This window comes from Pristiophorus japonicus, chromosome 1, assembly GCF_044704955.1.
Source record: "Pristiophorus japonicus isolate sPriJap1 chromosome 1, sPriJap1.hap1, whole genome shotgun sequence".
NCBI classification, from domain to species: domain Eukaryota; kingdom Metazoa; phylum Chordata; class Chondrichthyes; family Pristiophoridae; genus Pristiophorus; species Pristiophorus japonicus.
Window position 1 is genome coordinate 233,195,604 of NC_091977.1, and position 19,799 is coordinate 233,215,402.

The 19,799-nt window shown below is 40.9% G+C and overlaps 1 protein-coding gene across 1 annotated transcript in view; it reads left to right on the plus strand.

The window, feature by feature from the left end:
• The window catches only part of ugcg (UDP-glucose ceramide glucosyltransferase), a 59,913-nt gene extending 40,540 nt beyond the window's left edge, over nt 1-19,373 (plus strand). Inside the window, exons 4-9 of the mRNA XM_070888123.1 lie at nt 4,548-4,649; nt 5,050-5,162; nt 9,658-9,836; nt 11,045-11,131; nt 13,773-13,962; nt 16,470-19,373. Coding sequence (XP_070744224.1) covers nt 4,548-4,649; nt 5,050-5,162; nt 9,658-9,836; nt 11,045-11,131; nt 13,773-13,962; nt 16,470-16,640 — 842 coding nt within the window. The 3' untranslated portion in view covers nt 16,641-19,373. The remainder of the gene's footprint in view (nt 1-4,547; nt 4,650-5,049; nt 5,163-9,657; nt 9,837-11,044; nt 11,132-13,772; nt 13,963-16,469) is intronic.
• Nucleotides 19,374-19,799: the final 426 nt, after the last annotated feature.

A 19,799-nucleotide genomic window follows, 5' to 3' on the forward strand; every position in this document is an offset into this window, starting at 1 on the left:
GGCGGGGAGGGGGAGAAAAGAATCTTCAAAGATTTTCCAGTACTTTAGGGCCCAAGTTTCGGGCCGCTCCTCCCACCCACCCGGACCCCCCCCCCGGGACCTCCGCGACTCTCCCCCCGCCCCTCCGAGACCCGACGCCACCTACCTGTAAATCCAGCCCGAGGTCTTGGGCCCGGCTGTTCAGCCGCCTCCTCTCCCTTCCCTCACCCCCCACTCTCTCCCTCCTCTCCTCCTCGTCCCGTCCTTTCCTCCGCCCGCCCCCCCCACCCCCCAGCTCTGACTTGAGTCACGCACCCAACCTGCCCCAACTTCTGCCGTTAATCTCTTTAGCTGCGATCATCGCCCAATGACCGTTTTTATCCATTTTCCTTTTTTCCACCCAGTCCCTCTGCATGGAAGCCCTCCACTCTCTGCCTTCCTGCTTGCCTACTAGGCTAGGATCAGGAGCCAATATGGACAGAAGGAAGCAGATATGCTCCTTCCCCTCTGACAATGTGCATTAGTGCTTTGATGTGACACAGCAAAAAGCTTCCAAAGTGATTGCCAGTTGAAAGTACTTGAGCAGCAGTGGGTAGTGCAAGCAAAGGTTAAGCAATGAAATGAAAATAAAGACCCAGATTGGGATGCCAAACAACTTCTGATTTTCTTTTAAAATAAGTTTGATTACAAGAGTAATTTCTTCTATGATGGGGAAAAGAAGATCCTCACTGGTGCCAATCTTTGGGTATAAATCTAAATACCGTTTTCACTTTTAAAAAAAAAACACATTAATAAACCTATACAGGCCACTTATTCCCCATGTGGTTGTTCCCCATGTGTTATAAGGATTATTCTAATCTAATTTTGTGCATCAGGAACGTCTCATTTTGCTTCAGTCATGTATGTCAGATGTGTGATGCTACATCAGTGACCTCTCATGGCTGTGTTTCTCTGCTACTATCCTCAGCACCCCCATAGCTGCCCATCACTGAAGCAATACTAGGCATTTTTACAAAAGGGGGTGAGGGCAGGGAGGACAGAGAAATTGTGACATGCTGTGCAAAATAACAAGCTAGCTGGAAGCAAAGAATGGCATTGTACTTTGTTTGCATAATTGTATAAATACACACCAAAAAACAGCTCTGGACTGTATTGTATGGATAAGGTACTCAAATACAACAGGATCTCTCTCTCTCTCTCTCTCTCTCTCTCTCTCTCTCTCTCTCTCTCTCTCTCTCTCTCTCTCTCTCTCTCTCTCTCTCTCTCTCTCTCTCCTCTCTCCCCCCCCCCCCCCCCCCCCAACCAGCCATCGCACTTGTATCCTTTTAGTGCACAAAATGTATTTAAAAAATTTAATTGTACGTTGATGAGGACAAGTGGTATGATAATGCAATGTGTTTATGCACTATAACTCTCCACAGTGGCGCTGTGTGCGTTCGACCCCCATATTGATGAGTTGCCATTAATTTTAGGTTGTTTTGGGTGGTGCTGAGCTGAGGCCAGATATTTCTCCGTGCAAGTACAGGTTGAACCTCTCTGGTCCAGCACCCTCGAGTCCTGACCGATGCCGGAACAGAGAATTTTCCAAACCATGGGAGGTCACGCTTGCCTGTTGACAACGCCCCTGTGGGCGGCTCCCTCAGCACCGGCGCACCCACTCACTGACTGACAGCTGCTCCAGCTAATCGAAACTTTAAAAAAATAAACACTCCTCTCGCTCAGGCCCAGCTAATGCCAAACCACAGATATTTCCGGACCAGAGAGGTCCAACCTGTATAAGTAGTTAAAATGGTTGGCTGTAGGGGCAAAAACTATCTAGAAACTCTCTGCAATTTTGAAATGCCAGAAAGCTGATAAACCAGTAGAATATACCCAGTCACGTCTCGTATTTTGGAAATCTATTAGTTTTTCCATCTTTCTGAAATAAGTGTGTTTCCACTGTGTATCTTGCCTCTCCACCCTATTGTTTTCTCTCCATATTTTGTCCAATCTTTGTCTAGTATGCCTTTACTGTGTCTACATGTGCTTTCTCTGCCTCTTCCACTGTAGTTGGGTTCTGTGAATTGTGCCTTTTGAATTGGAAAATTGCAAATATCACTCAATTATTTAAGTGATGGAGAAACCAGATAACTATAGATCTGCTAGTTTAACATAAGTTGTGGGCAAGTTACTGGAATCTATCATCCGAGACAGAGTTGGAGTTGATCAGAGAGTCAGCATGGATTTGTGAAGAATAGGTCATGTCTGATTAATCTCGTTTAATTTTTGAGGAGGTCACTAGAATGGTGGATAGAGGATTGACTATATGGACACCCAGAAGGCATTTGATCAGATTCCACGGAAGAGGTTATTAGGAAAAAGTTAATATGCATGGTGTGGGTTCGTAATTGGTTGATGGGTAGGAGACTAGAGAATGGGGATGAAGGGAATGTTCTTTGGCGGGCTGTGACAAGTGGTATTGCCCAGGGATCTGTGCTCGTGCCTCAGCATTTCACCATATATATCAATGACTTGGATAAAGGTCTATTGGTTTATCCAAGTTTGCAGATGGCACTTAAGTTAGAAGGCACAGTAAGTTGTGTTGATGGGAGCAGGAAATCACAAAGGGACATAGAGTGGGCAGATCGAGTTAATTGTGGGGAAGTGTGAGGCTAACCACTTTGGCTGGAGGCAAGACAAATCAGAATATATTACTAACGGTCGGAGACAAAGAACTGTTAAGGAGCAATGGGATTTGGGTGTCCATGTGCACAAATCACTAAAAGCTAGTGCAAAGATACAAAAATTAATTAAAAAGGCTAATGGAATCTTGGTCTTTATCTTAAAGGGAGGGTTGGAATACAAGAGAGGAAGTTATATTTCAGTTATACAGAGCCTTGCTCAGACCCCATCTGGAATATTACATTTAGTTTTGGGCACTGCACAAGAAGGATATATTGGCCTTGGAGATGCAGCACAGATTCACAGGGTATCGAAGGATATGGAGTAGAGTTACAGATCAGCCATGATCTCATAGAATGGTAGAATATGCTCGAGGGGCTAAATAGCCTACTCTTCCTTTTGTTCTATGGCTAGAGATAAAATCTAGTGTCAGCAAGCCGTGTTTCTCCTTCTGATCTTGAGCTGTTTATATACATTTGCTTGTACAAATTGTTTGATCGAAGTGGCAGCTCTTAGACTAAAGCTGAGAAGGAGACCTAAAACATGAGGGAGAAAGGAATAGAAGCCTATATCAATGGGGTTAGATGAAGTAGGTTGGGAACAGACTCATGTAGAGCATACACACAGGCATTGACCTGTTGGGCTGAATGGCCTGTTTCTGTGTTGTAAATACTATGTAAAACAGCCATTGAACCTATTTATAAAATGTAGCTGCGACAATGAATTGTAAAAGGAATTCTTCCAGCCTCGGTAAAACGCAGTGGCCTCTTGAGTTGTACAGCTTAATATTATAGATAGATTTATGTGGCACTGCATAGTGGAACACCAATGCCTTGTGTCTCAGTAGTGTAATGTGAGCTTCTGCTTGTGATTCTCCCACATGTTGACATCCTCTGTCTCAGTCCTGTTGTGGAAATGAGCCAAGAGCAGACAATGCCCAGGGAGGCAGAGAAAGTTGTGGGGGAGGGAGGAGGAGAAGACTACCTTTATTTAATGGGTCGTTTCTCCCTCAAACAACTAGATTTCTTTTAGAATTTGGATCTGTGCCTTTGTGTCTCTGATTCTATTCAACTTGGCTGCGTCGCAGCATATCTTCTGTATACGTGGAGGCTTTTCAAAAAAAATTACTCAAATGCAGTCATTGGTTCTCACTTTAGACCCGAGTTAACTTCTCTCTTAACCCCTGATATTTAAGAACCAATTCTTTATTGGATTTCTGATAAAATTGTTGCAATTATTTTTTTTTTAATGAATATCGGAGAGGGAGAGAGTCCAAAACTAGCAGCCATAAATACAAGTTAGTTACTAATAAATCCAAGAAGGAATTCAGGAGAAACTTCTTTAATCAGAGTGGTGAGAATGTGGAACTCACTACCACAAGGGGTGAATAGCATTGATGTATTTAAGGGGAAAGAAATAGAAGGTTATGCTGATAGGATGAGACTCGAGTGGAGCATAAACACCGACAGTGGGCTGTAAATTCTATGTAATTCTTGTATATGCTTACCAATTTAAATATAAAAAAATGCACACTTTTTAAAAAAAAAAAGAGTAAGATGGTATGGGGGCGGATATGCTTGTATTTACCCTTGACCATACAGCTATGGTGCATTCATCGGGCAAGAGCTTCTGGTTTTCTTTTATTTTCCAAAGTAATCTTCAGACCATTTGTAATATTAAAATGAAATATGCAGCCACACTCCACTTTGAAATGTTTTCAGGTAGATATATGTTCTTTCAACTATTTTTTATTCCTGGATTTCTTAGCTGGGCTAACCTGCATAGGGGAGGCCAGTAGAGGACGTGAGTCAGGTCAAATTTTAAAAAATGTTATTCGTAGTAAAATGCATGTCTATTGGTAAAATATTTGTAAAATAATACCAATGGGAAATTCTTGTAACCTCCAGGTGGCAAAAAGGTTGGCATTAATCCCAAGATAAATAATTTGATGCCAGGTTATGAGGTAGCCAAATATGAACTTGTATGGATCTGCGACAGTGGAATTCGAGGTAAGCAGCATACGCTATTGTTTTGTAGTTTATTGCTTTTACTATATGAATACATATTTAAGTTCCATTGTCTAACGTTTCAAGTCACAAAGTGGTGTTTTTGAAATTTTATCCACTTAGTCGAGAAAGCACAATGCTGATGATGTGTTTTCTAGTCAGACTTTGCATTTACTAATCCGATTTGTTGTCAAACTATTGAAGCCCATCTTTGTTATATTGAACGTTTGGGTATTTTGGATATACCAACCCTAAATTCTTGAAATTACTTTTTTTTTAAAAAATAAAACCATAATTTTTTTTTAAAGAGTTGAAAAACGTGAAAGAATTCAGTGGTTGGTGGATGATCAGTAGATACTGAGTTTGTGATCCGCTTTTAAACTTCTACATTATTAATGTTCAGTGAAGCCAGACACTCTGACAGACATGGCCAACATGATGACTGAGAAAGTGGGCCTGGTACATGGATTGCCATATGTTGCTGACAGACAGGGGTTTGCTGCTACTTTAGAACAGGTAAGAGTGGAAATAGTTATGTACTAAAAAATGTTTTTTGCCCAGTTTATATTACACAGAAATCAAAAGAAATTCATCATTGAAGGCACAGACTATTTTTCCTTAATATTTTGAATCTACTGGAGAAGGTCCAATGGCTGTTTATCATAGGCTTTTAAGTCATCCAACTACACAGATCCAAAGAATTATGTGGCATTAGATAAACTTGTACATTTATAATAGTGATGTTGGGAATTAACTAATTGAAACCATTTTCTTGGTATAAAAGCTCCATCTCCGACCATAAGAACATAAATAGGAAAAGGAGTAGGCCATTTGGCACCATTCAATAAGATCATGGCTGATTGGATGTTGGCCTCCACTCCGCTTTCCTGCCAACTCCCCATAACCCTTGACTCCTCTATCGTTCAAAAATCTGTGTATCTCCACCTTCATTGACCCAGTCTCAATAGCTCTCTCGGATAGAGAATTCCAAAGATTCACGGCCCCCTGGGAGAAGAAATTCCTTATCTCCGTTTTAAATGTGCGACCCCTTATTCTGAAACTATGGGGTCAAGTTTCAGCCTGAGTTGCTCCTATTTTTTTGGAGCAACTGGTTTAGAATGGAGTATCTTAGAAATTGCAATTCTCGGTATTTAGTTTGCTCCAGTTCTAGTCAGTTAGAGCAGTTTCATTTTGGAACAGTTTTTTTTCAGAAGGGGGCTTTTCCGGCCACTTACGCCTGTTTTGAAAGTTTAGGCAGTGAAAACTTACTCCAAACTACTTAGAATGGAGCAAGTGTAGATTTTTGTACGCTCAGAAAAACCTTGCCTACACTTTACAAATCAGGCGTAGGTTACAAATCAGGCGTAGGGAACGGGGGGAGGGGCAGGGAAGTAATTAAATTCTACAAGCATTCAACAGTCTTACTTCTACAAATAAAGAGCCATCCTGACTAAAAAATTATAAACAAAGCAAAGACAAAATATTGAATATTGCTACCTGCGAGCAGTAGCAGCCTTCGAGCTGTGGTGCTTCAGGCAGGCTTTCCATGTAGGAGACAGGGGTGGCATCAGTGACCCGACGGCAGCCCAACAACAGCGGCAGCAAGCAACCTTCGAGCTGCGGTGTTTCAGGCAGGCTTTCCATGTAGGAGACAGGGGTGGCATCAGTGACTCGACGGCAGCCCAACAACAGAGGCAGCAAGCAGCCTTCGAGCTGTGGTGCTTCAGGCAGGCTTTCCATGTAGGAGACAGGGGTGGCATCAGTGACCCGACGGCAGCCCAACAACAGCGGCAGCAAGCAGCCTTCGAGCTGCGGTGCTTCAGGCAGGTCTTCCTTCCATGCAGGAGACAGGGGCGGCCGAAGACACAGCAAGCAGCCTTCGAGCTGCGAGGGAGACTGAGGCCATTCGGCACGGGATAGGGGCGGCGGCAGTGGCCGACAGCGGCTGAAGACACAGCAAGCAGCTTTCGAGCTGCGAAGGAGACTGAGGCCATTCGGCCAAGGACAGGGAGAGGCAGGTGATTTATTCAAGTGCTGCTAAAAGCACTCCTTCAGACACACAAAAATCACAAATTAAATCCCAAGTCTTTCCAGGGGTCCACGAGACAAATCAACACTTTTCTTTAAGTCCCTTTAAAAATGGCCGAGTGCCAATGTTTCTGGACTATTGCACGTGCGCTCGCACGCGCAGGGCTGCCAGCATGACGTTGCCTCATTTAAATTAGCCCCGCCCCCCTCCACTATCAGAATTTGTGGCTCCGCCCCCCGCTGCTGTGTGCGTGCCATGCTGAGTTCCCAGGGACCTGCAAGGAGCCGGAGGATTCAGAGGTATTTTTCTGTCATACTTTTAGGCGCGAAAAACGGGCATCCAGGTTGGCGCGGCCTGAAACTTGACCCCTATGTCCCCTAGTTTTAGATTCCCTCACTAGTGGAAACATCTACATCTACTCTGTCAAGTCCCCTCAGAATTTTGTGTGTTTCAATAAGATCACCTCTCATTCTTCTAAACTTCAATAAGTATAGGCCCAACCTACTCAGCCTTTATTCATAAGACAACCCCTTCATCTCAGGAATCAATCTGGTGAACCTTCTCTAAACTGCCTCCAATGCAAATATATCCTTCCTTTAATAAGGAGACCAAAACTGTACACAGGATTCCAGGTGTCGTCTCACCAATGCCCTGTATAGTTGTAACAAGATTTCCCTACTTTTATACTCCAACCCCTTGCAATAACTGCCAACATTCCATTTGCATTCCTAATTACTTGCTGTACCTGCATGATAACTTTTTGTGTTTCATGTACAAGGACCCCCAGATCCCTCTACTGCAGCATTTTGTAGTCTCTCTCAAATTAAATAATATTTTGCTTTTCTAGTCTTCCTATAAAAGTGGATAACCTCACATTTTCCCACATTATACTCCATCTGCCAAATCTTGACCACTTCCTTGTTTTCCTTGCCACCTGCATCTTTCTACCTTTTTCCAACCCCACTTCCTTCTGTGGGGGGGGGGGGGGAGGGTTAGGAGGTGATGAACGTCACTCTTACAAAGAACATTTACAACTGTACCTTCAAACTGCTAACTGCCTAATGTTACATGGCCTTTCATTTGCCATGTTACTTCTGCAGCTGTCAATTTGCTCAACCACTCCCTCACCACGACCCTTGATGCCCTTGTCCACTCTTCAATTCCAGTCGATTCCCCTGGTATCTCATTTTCACCGCTTCACATTCAAGGGGCACTGACTTGAGCATACTAAGTGTGTGACTGCTTTAGCCATCCATCTCCAGACCTGGCTGGTCCATGTTGAGTGCTAGTCAGCATTGCTCTCCTCTCCTGGAGAACAAAAGTAACCATAGCTTCCTCACCACCAATCGTCTTTAAACTCCCCCCTCTCACCCTCACCTCCAGCAACAAGAATCAGGAGCTCATTAAGTTATTTGTCACTAAGATTGATACATCCATTCAGCTGCCTCTGCTTGCTCTCTCTTCTCTTTCCCCCTCCCCCCCCCCCCCCCCCCCCTTTCTCGACCACCAAGCAAAACCTCCCTCTGAACCTGCATCTTTCTTCGATTTCTCTCCTATCTTCCCTAATACTCTCCAAGCTCAATGTACATGAGTCCCACCTCCTGCTCCATTGATCTAATTCCCACCTAACTTCCCTTTCTGGCCATTGAGCTAACATTGTAAATGTTCCCTCTCCTCGCTCCCCTTGCAAACTACCGCCCATCTCCAACCTCCCTCTCCTCTCCAAAGCTCTTGAATGTGTTGTCGATTCTTCAATCTGTGGCCATCTTTCCTGCAAATCCATCCTATGGAAACAAAAAAACAAAAGTGGGAAGATGTCTATTATTGTTTTCCTGATGGTGAAACTGTTGTATAATAACCAAAAAGGATATGTTTTTAATGCTCATAATCTCAGGGTTCCAGCATAAATGGAGTACTGAGGAAAACAGTATATGTGACTACATTTATAATCCTTTTTTTTTTTTAAAAAAAAGACCTGTAGTTTCTTTAAAAGTTTGAGTTGTTTTGAGATATTCTGCATAACCTAATGTGGAATATTTTTGCTAGACCCCAGTAAAACCTAGTTGACTCTTTAAAGGAAGTCTTTTAGTACATTGTGAGAATTCTAATGGCTAGCTTTTTGTATTTGTATGTAAACTCCAGCGGTATGACTGCTGTCTAATTTGCATAAATCTAAAATATGCCAATTTTACATAGAACTTTGCATTTATAATTTAAATCTGAGTAATATTAGTAATGACTTTACAGAAACTTATCAACTTGTGTTGTCAGTGTGCTATAAAAGTCTTTCAAAGTGTGCTAGTTCTCTCCTTTATAAATGTAAAGTTATTAAATTACCACAGGTGCAAATTGTTGTGGAACATTCCTAATTAGTAAACTAGAACCCGCAACTTTTCAAACTAATTTGATTAAAAATATTTTGTGCAAATGACTTTGAATAATGGGAAATGCTTTGATGTCTATCTCCCCTCAAATTTAACAGATTGAGATTTTCAGTTATTACATGAAACCAATAAGGTATCACCTGATGTATCAGGATGGATAGTGGTCTTGGTTTGTTGGCAGTAATGTGACCTCAGTATTGGCACAGTGAGGAACTACATCTATTCGTTCTGGATTATTACCCAACACTTGCTATTGATTCCCTAAACTGAACTGACAAGTTTGTTGTTAACTGATTCAAGGAATCTGTATTGATTCCTGATTGGTGTAATTTTCATTACAGAATGCTGATAACATTGTGTTAATGCAGATATTCTCAGACGTTGGCTGACATCAGCTGAGTACATTTTGTGGTGTTTATTTGACCTGTGCATTTTAGTGGTTTAATTCATCTATCTGTAATTTTCAGATGTATAGAAGACATTTGTGCTTTCTTTTAACATTGTAGACCTGTATACAATATAATCCAGTTTTGGAACTTGATTGTGAATTTGTAGGGGAACAGTATTTCTAAACTTGAGCAATCTCATTACATTATAGGTGTATTTTGGCACATCACATCCAAGAACATATATATCAGCCAATGTAACAGGCTTCAAATGTGTAACAGGAATGTCTTGTCTGATGAGAAAAGATGTATTGGATCAAGCTGGAGGGCTTATTGCTTTTGCTCAGTATATTGCTGAAGATTATTTTATGTCCAAGGCAATAGCAGACAGGTTAGTATTTGGAAGTCCAAAGTACAGAAACTTGTTAAATATTGAAAAATTATCAAACTAGCATTTAGTTAATCAAATATTTCTAGTCTTTAACTATTCTGTCCCTGACACACTCTTCTGTACTGAATTTGTTTTAAAGAACTTTTTTTGGTAGCACTATTGGCATGAAGAAACGATCAGTGATGTATGGTAGGGCACAGGGTCTCCTGTTCATTTTTCTGCCTGGTGCATTCTAGTTTCAACCATGGTGCTCTACCAAGCAAACACGACGGAAGGAACGTTCTTTTGTCCTATAGGTGCACTTGCAGTAGTCCGCGTGTGATTTCCTTGTTCTTGTTTGTTGAGGCAATGCGTGGCCTTCTCTCTGGAAAGAACGTTAGTTACAAAAGGGTGGGGGGAGAATAGAAATATGACGAATCAAATGAATGTCGAGGAACATAGGAATAGGAGTATGGTCTGTTCTGCCATTCAATGGCTGATCTGTATCTGAACTCCATCCACCTGCCTTGGCTCCACATACCTTAATACCCTTGGCTAGAAAAATTCTATTGATCTCCGATTTAAAATTATTAATTGACTAGCATGTACTGCTATTTGTGGGAGAGAGTCCTGCACTTCCTCCGCCCTAACTTCTCTCGAATGACCTGGCTCTGAATTTAAGGTTATGTCCCCTTGTCCTAGACTTTCCCTTCAGAGAAAAAAGTTTCTCTCTATCCTATCAGTTCCTTTCAAGATCTTAAACACCTCAATCTTCCCTATTCCAGAGAATACAAACCTAGTTTGTGTAATCTTTCTCCTACCAAGGCCAATGCATCCTTTCTAAGGAGTGCTTTGTAAGACAGGATACTCCCAATTAACAGGTTTGAATTAAAACCAGAACACCTTCAAGGTGACCAGAACAGGTTTGAATTATTTAGAATGAGTGAGCTTTGAACAATTTACAACTCATCTGAAAGCCAAAAGGAGTTTCCACTTTTCATTTGTCTCAGTTTTTTTCTATACCTTATTGACAGTGGAAACCTTTGTGGATGCCAGTGAATCATACCGTTGGCATATGATGTATTGTGTTGCAATAGCTGCAAGTTTGCATATAATAATCAGCAGCTGAGCAGGATATAATGTGTCCAGCATTACTTTGTTCAAAAGTTAACATTTTTTTCTTGAAGGTGTAATCTGAATTTAGTTAATTGTGTTGGTTTCATTTTTAGGGGATGGAAATTTGCAATGGCAAGTCAAGTGGCAATGCAGAATTCTGGCAGCTATTCCATTTCTCTGTTTCAGTCACGAATGATCAGGTGAGGCATTTACAACCGGTCAATGTGATGGTCCAAGCCATCCTGTATCTTAATTGCTGTTGAAGAATTTAAGTCTCTTTCTCCCTCTGCACCGCTCTCCAACCTTTGTACAGTTACTACAGCAACAACTTTCATTTATATAGCACCTTTTAATATAGAAATAAAATCACAAATTACTTCATGGAAGTATAATCAGACAAAAATTAACAGAGCTGAAAGAGATATTAGAAGGGGGTGACTAAAAGCTTAGTCAAAGTCGGTTTTGAGGGAGAGAGCTGGAGAGGTTTAGGGAGGAAATTCCAGAGCTTGGGGCCGAGAAGACTGAAGGTGCGTCTGCCAACGGTGGATCAAGGGAGTGGGGGGAGGCATTGGGGCAGGGTAGAATTCTTGGAGGATGGTAGGACTGGAGGAGGTGACCACGGCATGGAGGCTTTGAAAGCATTTGAACTAGAAGATGAGAATTTTAAATTGGAGGTTTTGGGGTACTGGAACCCAATGTAGGTGGCAAGCACAGGGACGAGGGTTAGGATATAGACAGCAGAGTTTTGGATAAGCTGGTTTATGGAGAGTAAAGGGTGGGGGGGGGTGGGGGGTTGGTCATCAGCATTGCAATAGTCAAGCTTAGCGGGAAAAGAACGGATGAGGGTTTCAGCAGCAAATAGTCTGAGGCAGAGATGGGTGATGATGGAGTTTGAATAGGACACCTGGATTGTGAACAATGATTGCTTCCGTCTTCCCAACATTTAACTGGAGGAAATTGCAGCTCATCACAACTGGATATCAGAAAAGCAGTCTGGCAACCCAACTGCTGTGGAGGGGTTGAGAGGTGGTGGAGGGGGTAGAACTAGGTGTCGTCAGCATACATGTGGAAGCTGACCCCATGTCTGCAGATGATGTCACCAAGGGGCAGCATGTAGATGAGTAAGAGAAGCAGTCCAAGGCTGGATCCTTGGCGGGCTCTGCAGGTAACGTTACTGAGAAAAGGAAGAGCAGCCATTGCTGGAAATGTACAGGCTATGATTGGATAGACGAGTGGTACCAAGCAAGAGCAATCTCGCTGAGCTTTGAGGGTGGATGGTGTGGTCGACGGTATCAAGTGGAGAGATCATGCACCACAGAGTATGTCATTTGTGACTTTGGTTAGGGCCGTTTTGATGCTGTTGCAGGTTGGAAACCAGATTGGAGAGATTGAGTTGTAGATGGGCATAGATTTGAGTCGACATGGTCCATGAAATTTGGAGAGGAATGGGAAGTTAGAAATGGGGCGACAGTTTGCAAGGGGAGAGAATCGAGTGAATTTTCTGAGGAAGGGGATAAAGGGAGGGGAGTAACATTTGAGAGGGAACCATTTACAATATTGGTCAGCATGGGCCCAGAAAGGGAAGTTGGGAGATCAGTTGTTTTGAGAATGGGGTCAAGCAGCAGCAGGTGAGTTTGTGTACAAGTTGAGCTGGGAGAGAGGATTAGGTCAGCAAAGGGAAGGGGGGAGCAGTGGCATCAGGAGCTAATAAAGGCATGGATTTTGGTAGTAGATGGGCTAAGACAGGTACTTAAATGGATAATGTTGTGGAGATGGAAGTAGACAGTCTTTGTGATGGAGGAAATGGGGTTGTGCTGGCTATCTAAAAGTCATCTTTTAGCAGACCTATTTTTGAAGATTTATCCAGAAATTTGTTATTCTGTCCCTTGACAGTTGGTTTAAATTATTAATTGCCCAAAATAATCTTGTAGTATTGCACTAATCTTTTAAAGCCACTTTTCAAGGCTCTTGCCAAACATCAAAACTTTGCTTATTTTACTATTTTCTGTGTACTTTCATCAACTACTCCTGAGCAGGTTTTGTGTATTAGGAAAGTAGTCAGGGAATTTGTAGACCAAATAATGTAGGATTGGTGGAAGTAGTAGTAGAATAATGGGCATGGGTTCAAATTGTAATCTTGAATGTCATTTAAACTTTGTTGGCCTTTACTTGAGCCCAACTATTCTTGGCTGGGCTGTTGGAGTATATAAAAGGTGTTGCAATGGTATTTCATGAATCTGAGTGCTTTGTTCTTTTTTTATAAAGATGAGAGGTCAGGGAGATTTATGTCAGGCTACAAAAACTTTCAGTTGATGCTTGCAGATCGGAAAAGAAAGACTTGCCTTTATATTGCACCTTTCACAACCTCAGGACATCCCAAAGTGCTTCACAGCCAATTAAGTACTTTTGAAGTGTATTCACTGTTGTAATGAAGGAAACACGGCAGCCAACTTGTGCACAGCAAGATCCCACAAACAGCAATGTGATAATGACCAGGTAATCTGTTTGTGATGTTGGTTGAGGAATAAATATTGGCCAGGACACCGGGGAGAACTCCTGCTGCTGCTCTTCAAAATAGTACCGTGGGATCTTTTATGTCCACCTGAGCTTTTTTTTTGTCACCCGAAAGGCTGCACTTCCGACAGTGCAGAACTCCATTAGTACTGCGCTGGGAGTGCCAACATAGATTTTGTGCTTGGATCTCTGGATTGGGACTTGAACCCACTAACTTCCAACTCAGAGGTGAGAGTGCTACCCACTGAGTACCACTTTAAATAGAATAACACAATGAATTGTACTGAAATTATTTTACCTAAATTCTTTCTTTTTTTTCTCTCAAAGGTGGTCCAAATTGCGTATCAACATGCTGCCTGCCACAATTATATGTGAACCAATCTCTGAGTGCTTTGTCGCAAGTTTGATCATTGGATGGGCTGCTCACCATGTCTTCAAATGGGACATTATGGTATTTTTTATGTGTCACTGCTTGGCATGGTTTATATCTGATTACATCCAGCTCAGAGGAGTCCAGGTATGTGCAATTGACTGACTCATAATGATAACTCAGTCATGGAAAACCTAGTGTAGTACTTCAAGCGTGATGAATGTAGAACAATAGTTTAAAGCTTTTTGTTTTTGTTGAATCAATCTGTTTAACTATATGTTTGTTTGTATAATGGGAACCCTGTGCCTCCACACTATCCACAGGAATCTGTTCTCATGCTGCTACCATCATTGCTTTTGAAACTGTCTGTTACGAAATACAAAACCAACCCATGGTAGACAGATAAGTGATCTGAAAACACTTGGTTCCAACGGTAGCTCTCATCAGTGCCTAGTTGAGATCAGTAATCTTCCTTCTGGAATATCAGTGCAACATAAGGGTAACATAAGGTCACTTTCATAAAAATCTCAACATTTCTGTATTTAATGCAACAAATACTTCAGAAAACTGGTCACATAATAGTCAAATGCTTGATTGTCACCAGTCAGCGATTGCAGTTGTCCAATTATGCCGCAGGTCTTCGCATCCTTGGATTGGTGGCGAGGGAAAAGTATCCAGGGTCAGTGCTCCTGATTATGATTTAGTAACACCTTCGGTTAGACTTGCCTATGATGGTCTCCACATTCAAATAATCAGTCATTCACTGTTCTGGCTCGTGTGTCCTTGAGCCACTTGATTCAGCTATCAGGATGGAGCTAGTGCATTTGGTGAAGGTGGGAGAAGGCAAGAAGATCGGAGGAAAAGAAACACAATATTCTCCGACAATTCCCATGAACATTTAACATGAACAAAAACATGGTTAGGATGAATCATACAAAGCATCTAATCATAAGGGAACTGCAAATACAGAGATCGTGAGTGTGACGGTGCTCATTTATCTTTGAATGCTCTGATAACTGTTTAATTTTCTGATTTTTGAATTTCCCTTGCATTGCGCATTTTGTATCACCAAGCAGCAAGTTCCCATTGCTAGTGGTGATTTGGGGAAAATGCTGCTTATATTTGGAGCTCACTTCAGATAGCTTTTCCTCAATGCCCAATGCAAAAACATTGAGCTTCTTGCTCCCTACAAACCAAAAGATGACCATCGTGTGCAAAGTCATCCAGGATAATGTGCTCTTGGGCGAACAGTGAACCCTTTGCTACTAGATAGTCTGCAGGAATTCCACTACGCGTCTCATTGGAAGGCAGATGACATGAGCCATGCTAGATACTTTCTATAATAGTCTATCAAATGGTTTTATTGATATATTTTGCACAGAAGCAGTATAATATTTTGGAATCTGTTCTGGAGCCAGTTCAGATATAATGCAGATAAACCGGTCAAATTAGAACATTTCCTTGCAGACCCTTGTGATGAAATTTTTCGGGGAGAAAATAATTTTATTCCAAAAGCATAAAGGGGTGGTTTTTCAACATGGCGTCAGAGTGTAAAACTAGCTTTGTGGATCAGCCTCCCCGTTGTAGAAACCATCTGGTGTTCATTTTCATTGAAATTCCAAATCGCATCGGGAATGCATGTCATTGACGCCGCCCATCAGGCGAGTTGCCAATCACAGCATGAGATGCACGGACAGCCTGCCTATTTGATTTAATGATTAGCCCAGTGGAAGCGTTACAGAAGCCCAGGAACAAAATTCTTAACCAGGTACTTGCTGGGTGTGTGCTTTTAGTCCTCAGTCACTTTGGACCTGAAATTCAACAACTTAGCACCCATGACCACCCAGAAATACAAGTTTTGTAAAAAAAAACACATATACCACCCGGCGGTAAATTCATCAGTCATTACCGCCGGGCGGTATTTGATACTGTCCACCCATATATTACCACCCAAAAAGGAAGTTTCATCATTAAAATCAGTTTACCACAGGACCTTAATACTGTCCAGAAAAAGCAGGTCTTACTGGATCTTAAGTGGGTGGTATGGACACAGAGCTGACCGGTATAATTGTTTCACAGAAGTGTGTCATGTTTGATAGCAATCTAACCAGAGTCTGGAAATTCTGTGTGTTCACTAGTGATCTTTTATAAATAGTCTAATAAAGCCTTATTTACTCCTTTTATTAATGAACCAATGACTTACTTTAAAAGTGTAATCACTGTTCGAATGTAGGAAAACATGCCAGACAATTTTTACACAGCAAGGTCCCACAAATAGCAGTGAGATAATTGACCAGATAATCTGCTTTCATGTTGGCTGAGGGATATATGTTGGTAAGAATACTGGAATTTGTACCTTTAGAAATGCAGTGTCTTGATGTCTATTAATGCGATCTGGTCAGTCCTAAAGTCCTTTAGACAGTTAGAGATAAGAAGCTATGAGACCTCTTGGGTGGGCTTTTTTTCTAATTGAGCAGCAGCAAACATTTTAACTTTGTCGCTGCTTTCCACTAGTTATATTTGAAATGCAAGCCTGTTACTATAATATTGTAGCAGTAACCAATGGCATATGAATTCAACGTTAATCATTTGTTTTTCCTTCCTCTTTCTCTCTTCTTCCCCCCCCCCCCCCCCCCCCCGCACTTCCAATCCAGGGTGGACCTCTGTGTTTCTCAAAACTTGATTATGCAGTAGCTTGGTTTATCAGAGAATCCATGACAATATACATATTTTTGTCAGCCCTCTGGGATCCCACTATAAGCTGGCGGACAGGTCGCTACAGACTGCGCTGTGGTGGCACAGCTGAAGAAATCATTGATGTATGAACACCAAGTCCTGACTGTATAAATGAAGAAAAGTATTATGTATGATGTTTGTACAAAGACTTTTAAATAGTTCTATCTTCAATAGTTTTTACTTGTGTGTCCTAGTATTCTGAGTTAATTTATTTGCGTGACACTTGCAGCAGAAATAAAAATTGCAGAAAATGAATGAGGCCAAAAAAGCATGTTTTTCTATCCCTCTGTGCAAAGGGGTGGGTTAGAAACTTTTTAAAAAAATATATTTTAACCTCGCTACTCACTTTTTTTTTTAAAACCAGATACAAGAAATATTGTTTCTTTAAACATTAGGTTTGGATATTGTGTTTGGTAATCGAATAGTGCAGCGCTACTTACAAAAGGAATAAAAACATCTGATGGGTAACTGTTATTCCTGTAATGCAAACAATTTAAAAAGAATACTTCAATAGGGAGGGTGACAAACAGGCACTTTTTTGGCCTCATATAGCAATGACCAAAATTAGGTTTAAGTTTGATAGTTTTATCATCTGCAATCTTCTGGAACAACTTTAGTATTAATCACTGCATGTGTGTTAGCTTTTAGTTCTGTCTTTTTGGTTGCCTTTTGAACAGCTACGTAGCCTTTATAAAAAAAAAAATCAAAGCTACTCTTGGCTGTTTAATATTTCTCTGCTAAGCGGGTGATAATTCATTTCAAGACAAAATGAGATTTGGGCATCTTCATGTTAGTCAAGTTATAATTGAGTGTTTGGACTAAATGTGAAGTTCAACAACTTGTCAATATTAAAACGTCCTTCAGCATAACTGAATAATGTTTAATGGGAGGGGGGTGCGGAGAGAAGGACACGTATGGGTTTATAATTACGACTGCAACAACTCATTCAAAAACTGTCAAGCTGGGTCTGCTGATGATTTTTTTCGGTATTACTATCTTGATCCAGTCTTCATTAATAAAGACTAGTTTGGTATTCATGTGAAATTCAATGATTTTGCAAAAAGCTGTTGATGCATGCAGTTGAGTTTCTACCTTCCCCTGGCTAAGTATTGATGTTTGTATTCAAAAGTGCTGGATTTATGGAGCTCATTGTCACAACTTATAACCAATTGCAGTGGTGAACTGGATCTGTTAAAAGAGGGTTGAAAATGCTATTTGTATGTTTGGGTGAATGGGGATGGGACTGAGATTTTTGTGCCCTGAACCTTGTGCAGAACTTGTGGGTGGTTTTATGGCCATTTAGAAATGGCATAATGTATATTTCATGAAATGTGATTTTTGAAATTGTTTGCATTTTGAGCAACACCTAGACTTAAAAATGTGTTATTTTTTTTCTGAAATGGTTGGTTTACTCATAAATCACTGCTGGGCAGTCAAATCCATAGTGTAAGCAATCATTAATTTTTTTTAAACTGCATTGTGTGAATGATGCACTTTAAGCTCAGACAATCTGGTTCAGTTGTGTGGCCAGACAGACTTCAGCTTATAATATTGCCGTTGATGCACCTTTTTGTAAATTGTTTAAATGCATTGATTTCTACTGTCATCCATTCATGGATTGAAATTGGAAAGTTTAGGAAAATGATCTGAGGTTCATTCTACTACTGGTGAAAGCCACTTCCCTCCCCTCATTTTATTCTAACATTTACCCTTATGACATCATTTAATTGGTTTGAAGGGTCACTCACCATAACCATTGCACAGCTCAAGTATAACGTTTTGTACATATGATCCCACCCCACCCAGCCATTGGCATGAATCGGGAGAATCCTGAGGAAGTCCTATGTTTTCAAAAACCGTCTAGTTGTGATCCACCAACTTTAAGAGTTTATGTTGTCATTTGAGCTTTGCTGTTTACTATTGACTGTTATTTGTATGGATTTTTTTTTAACAACTCATCTTTGTTTTCTTTTATGATTTTTTTGTTAGCCTGGTCAGTACTGAAATGAGAACTCTGCTTGCAGCCTAATGTAATGCTGGTTTTTCCATGATGTTTCAGCTGTGAATTATATAGATAGATATATATATATATATATAATGGAAGTGGTTGAAATTGAATCACTTCTACATAGTTACAAAGCAGTGTGTGGCACAGCTGAAACTGGCTTAACTGAAAATGATGTGTTGCTAAAGCATGGTCTCATGATTTTCATATCTCCTTTATTGCGCCATTTGTGTACTTTTATTGATTGCAAGTACAAAGCATACGAAGAAATATGTAGTTGGATGTACAGGATTTATTCAGGGACCCTACTGCGTGATGCAAAATTCCACTGATGTAGCTTCAGTTGCTGAAACAATCCCGCACGAAACTGATCCCAGTAATTCTATCTTTCTGTGGGCTTTGTAGGTGTTAAAACTGAGCCTTAATGTCTATTGTATGTTCCAGGGGCGCATATATAATGACTATAGTCATGCAGAATGTATCAGCTTTGTCCCTGTTGGTTTAAATGAGACTGCTGTTAAGTGACACTGACCTTGCCATGTACATAAGCAGACACTGAAATGCAAACGTGCTTTATTTAATTGTCAACTTTGTGTTGTGTTCCAGACTCTGCCATTAAGCGCTTAAACCGTGAAAATTTTGCTTCAGAAGACTATATATTGTACATTCAACTTTTTACTGAATAAAACAGATTTGAATGTAGTTGTAATGTGAATAGTTTTTGTATGAATTATTTGTCACTGCTTTATGAAGTGGTATAAGACTAACGTATGGCATTCATGTTTTAATTGTTATTAAAAAATCAAGTGGTGACAAATTGCTTTGTGCCTTTTTGTTGGGATGAAATCATTAAAATCCTAATGACCATCTAATAACTCCAGCAGCTTCTTAGTAAATATTAAAAGTTAATTTATTTCATAGAATCTTACAGCACTGAAGGAGGCGATTCAGCTCATCGTGCCTGTACTGGCTCTTTGGAAGAGCTATCCAATTAGTCCCACTCTCCATTTCCACAACATTCAAAAGCATAAGTAGTATTGTGGAATCTTCCCAAGGGAGGCAGCCATTCCAAGTAATATTTCCAAGAATGATTAAAGCTATGTGCAATTTCTCCCTGACCCCTCAAGATAATCAAGAGAAACTCCACAGTATTGGTCGGACCCCACAACCAACCCCAACCCAAATCAACCAATTGCATTTCATGGATAATTTTACTGTGATTGTACTAGCATACAAACTATTG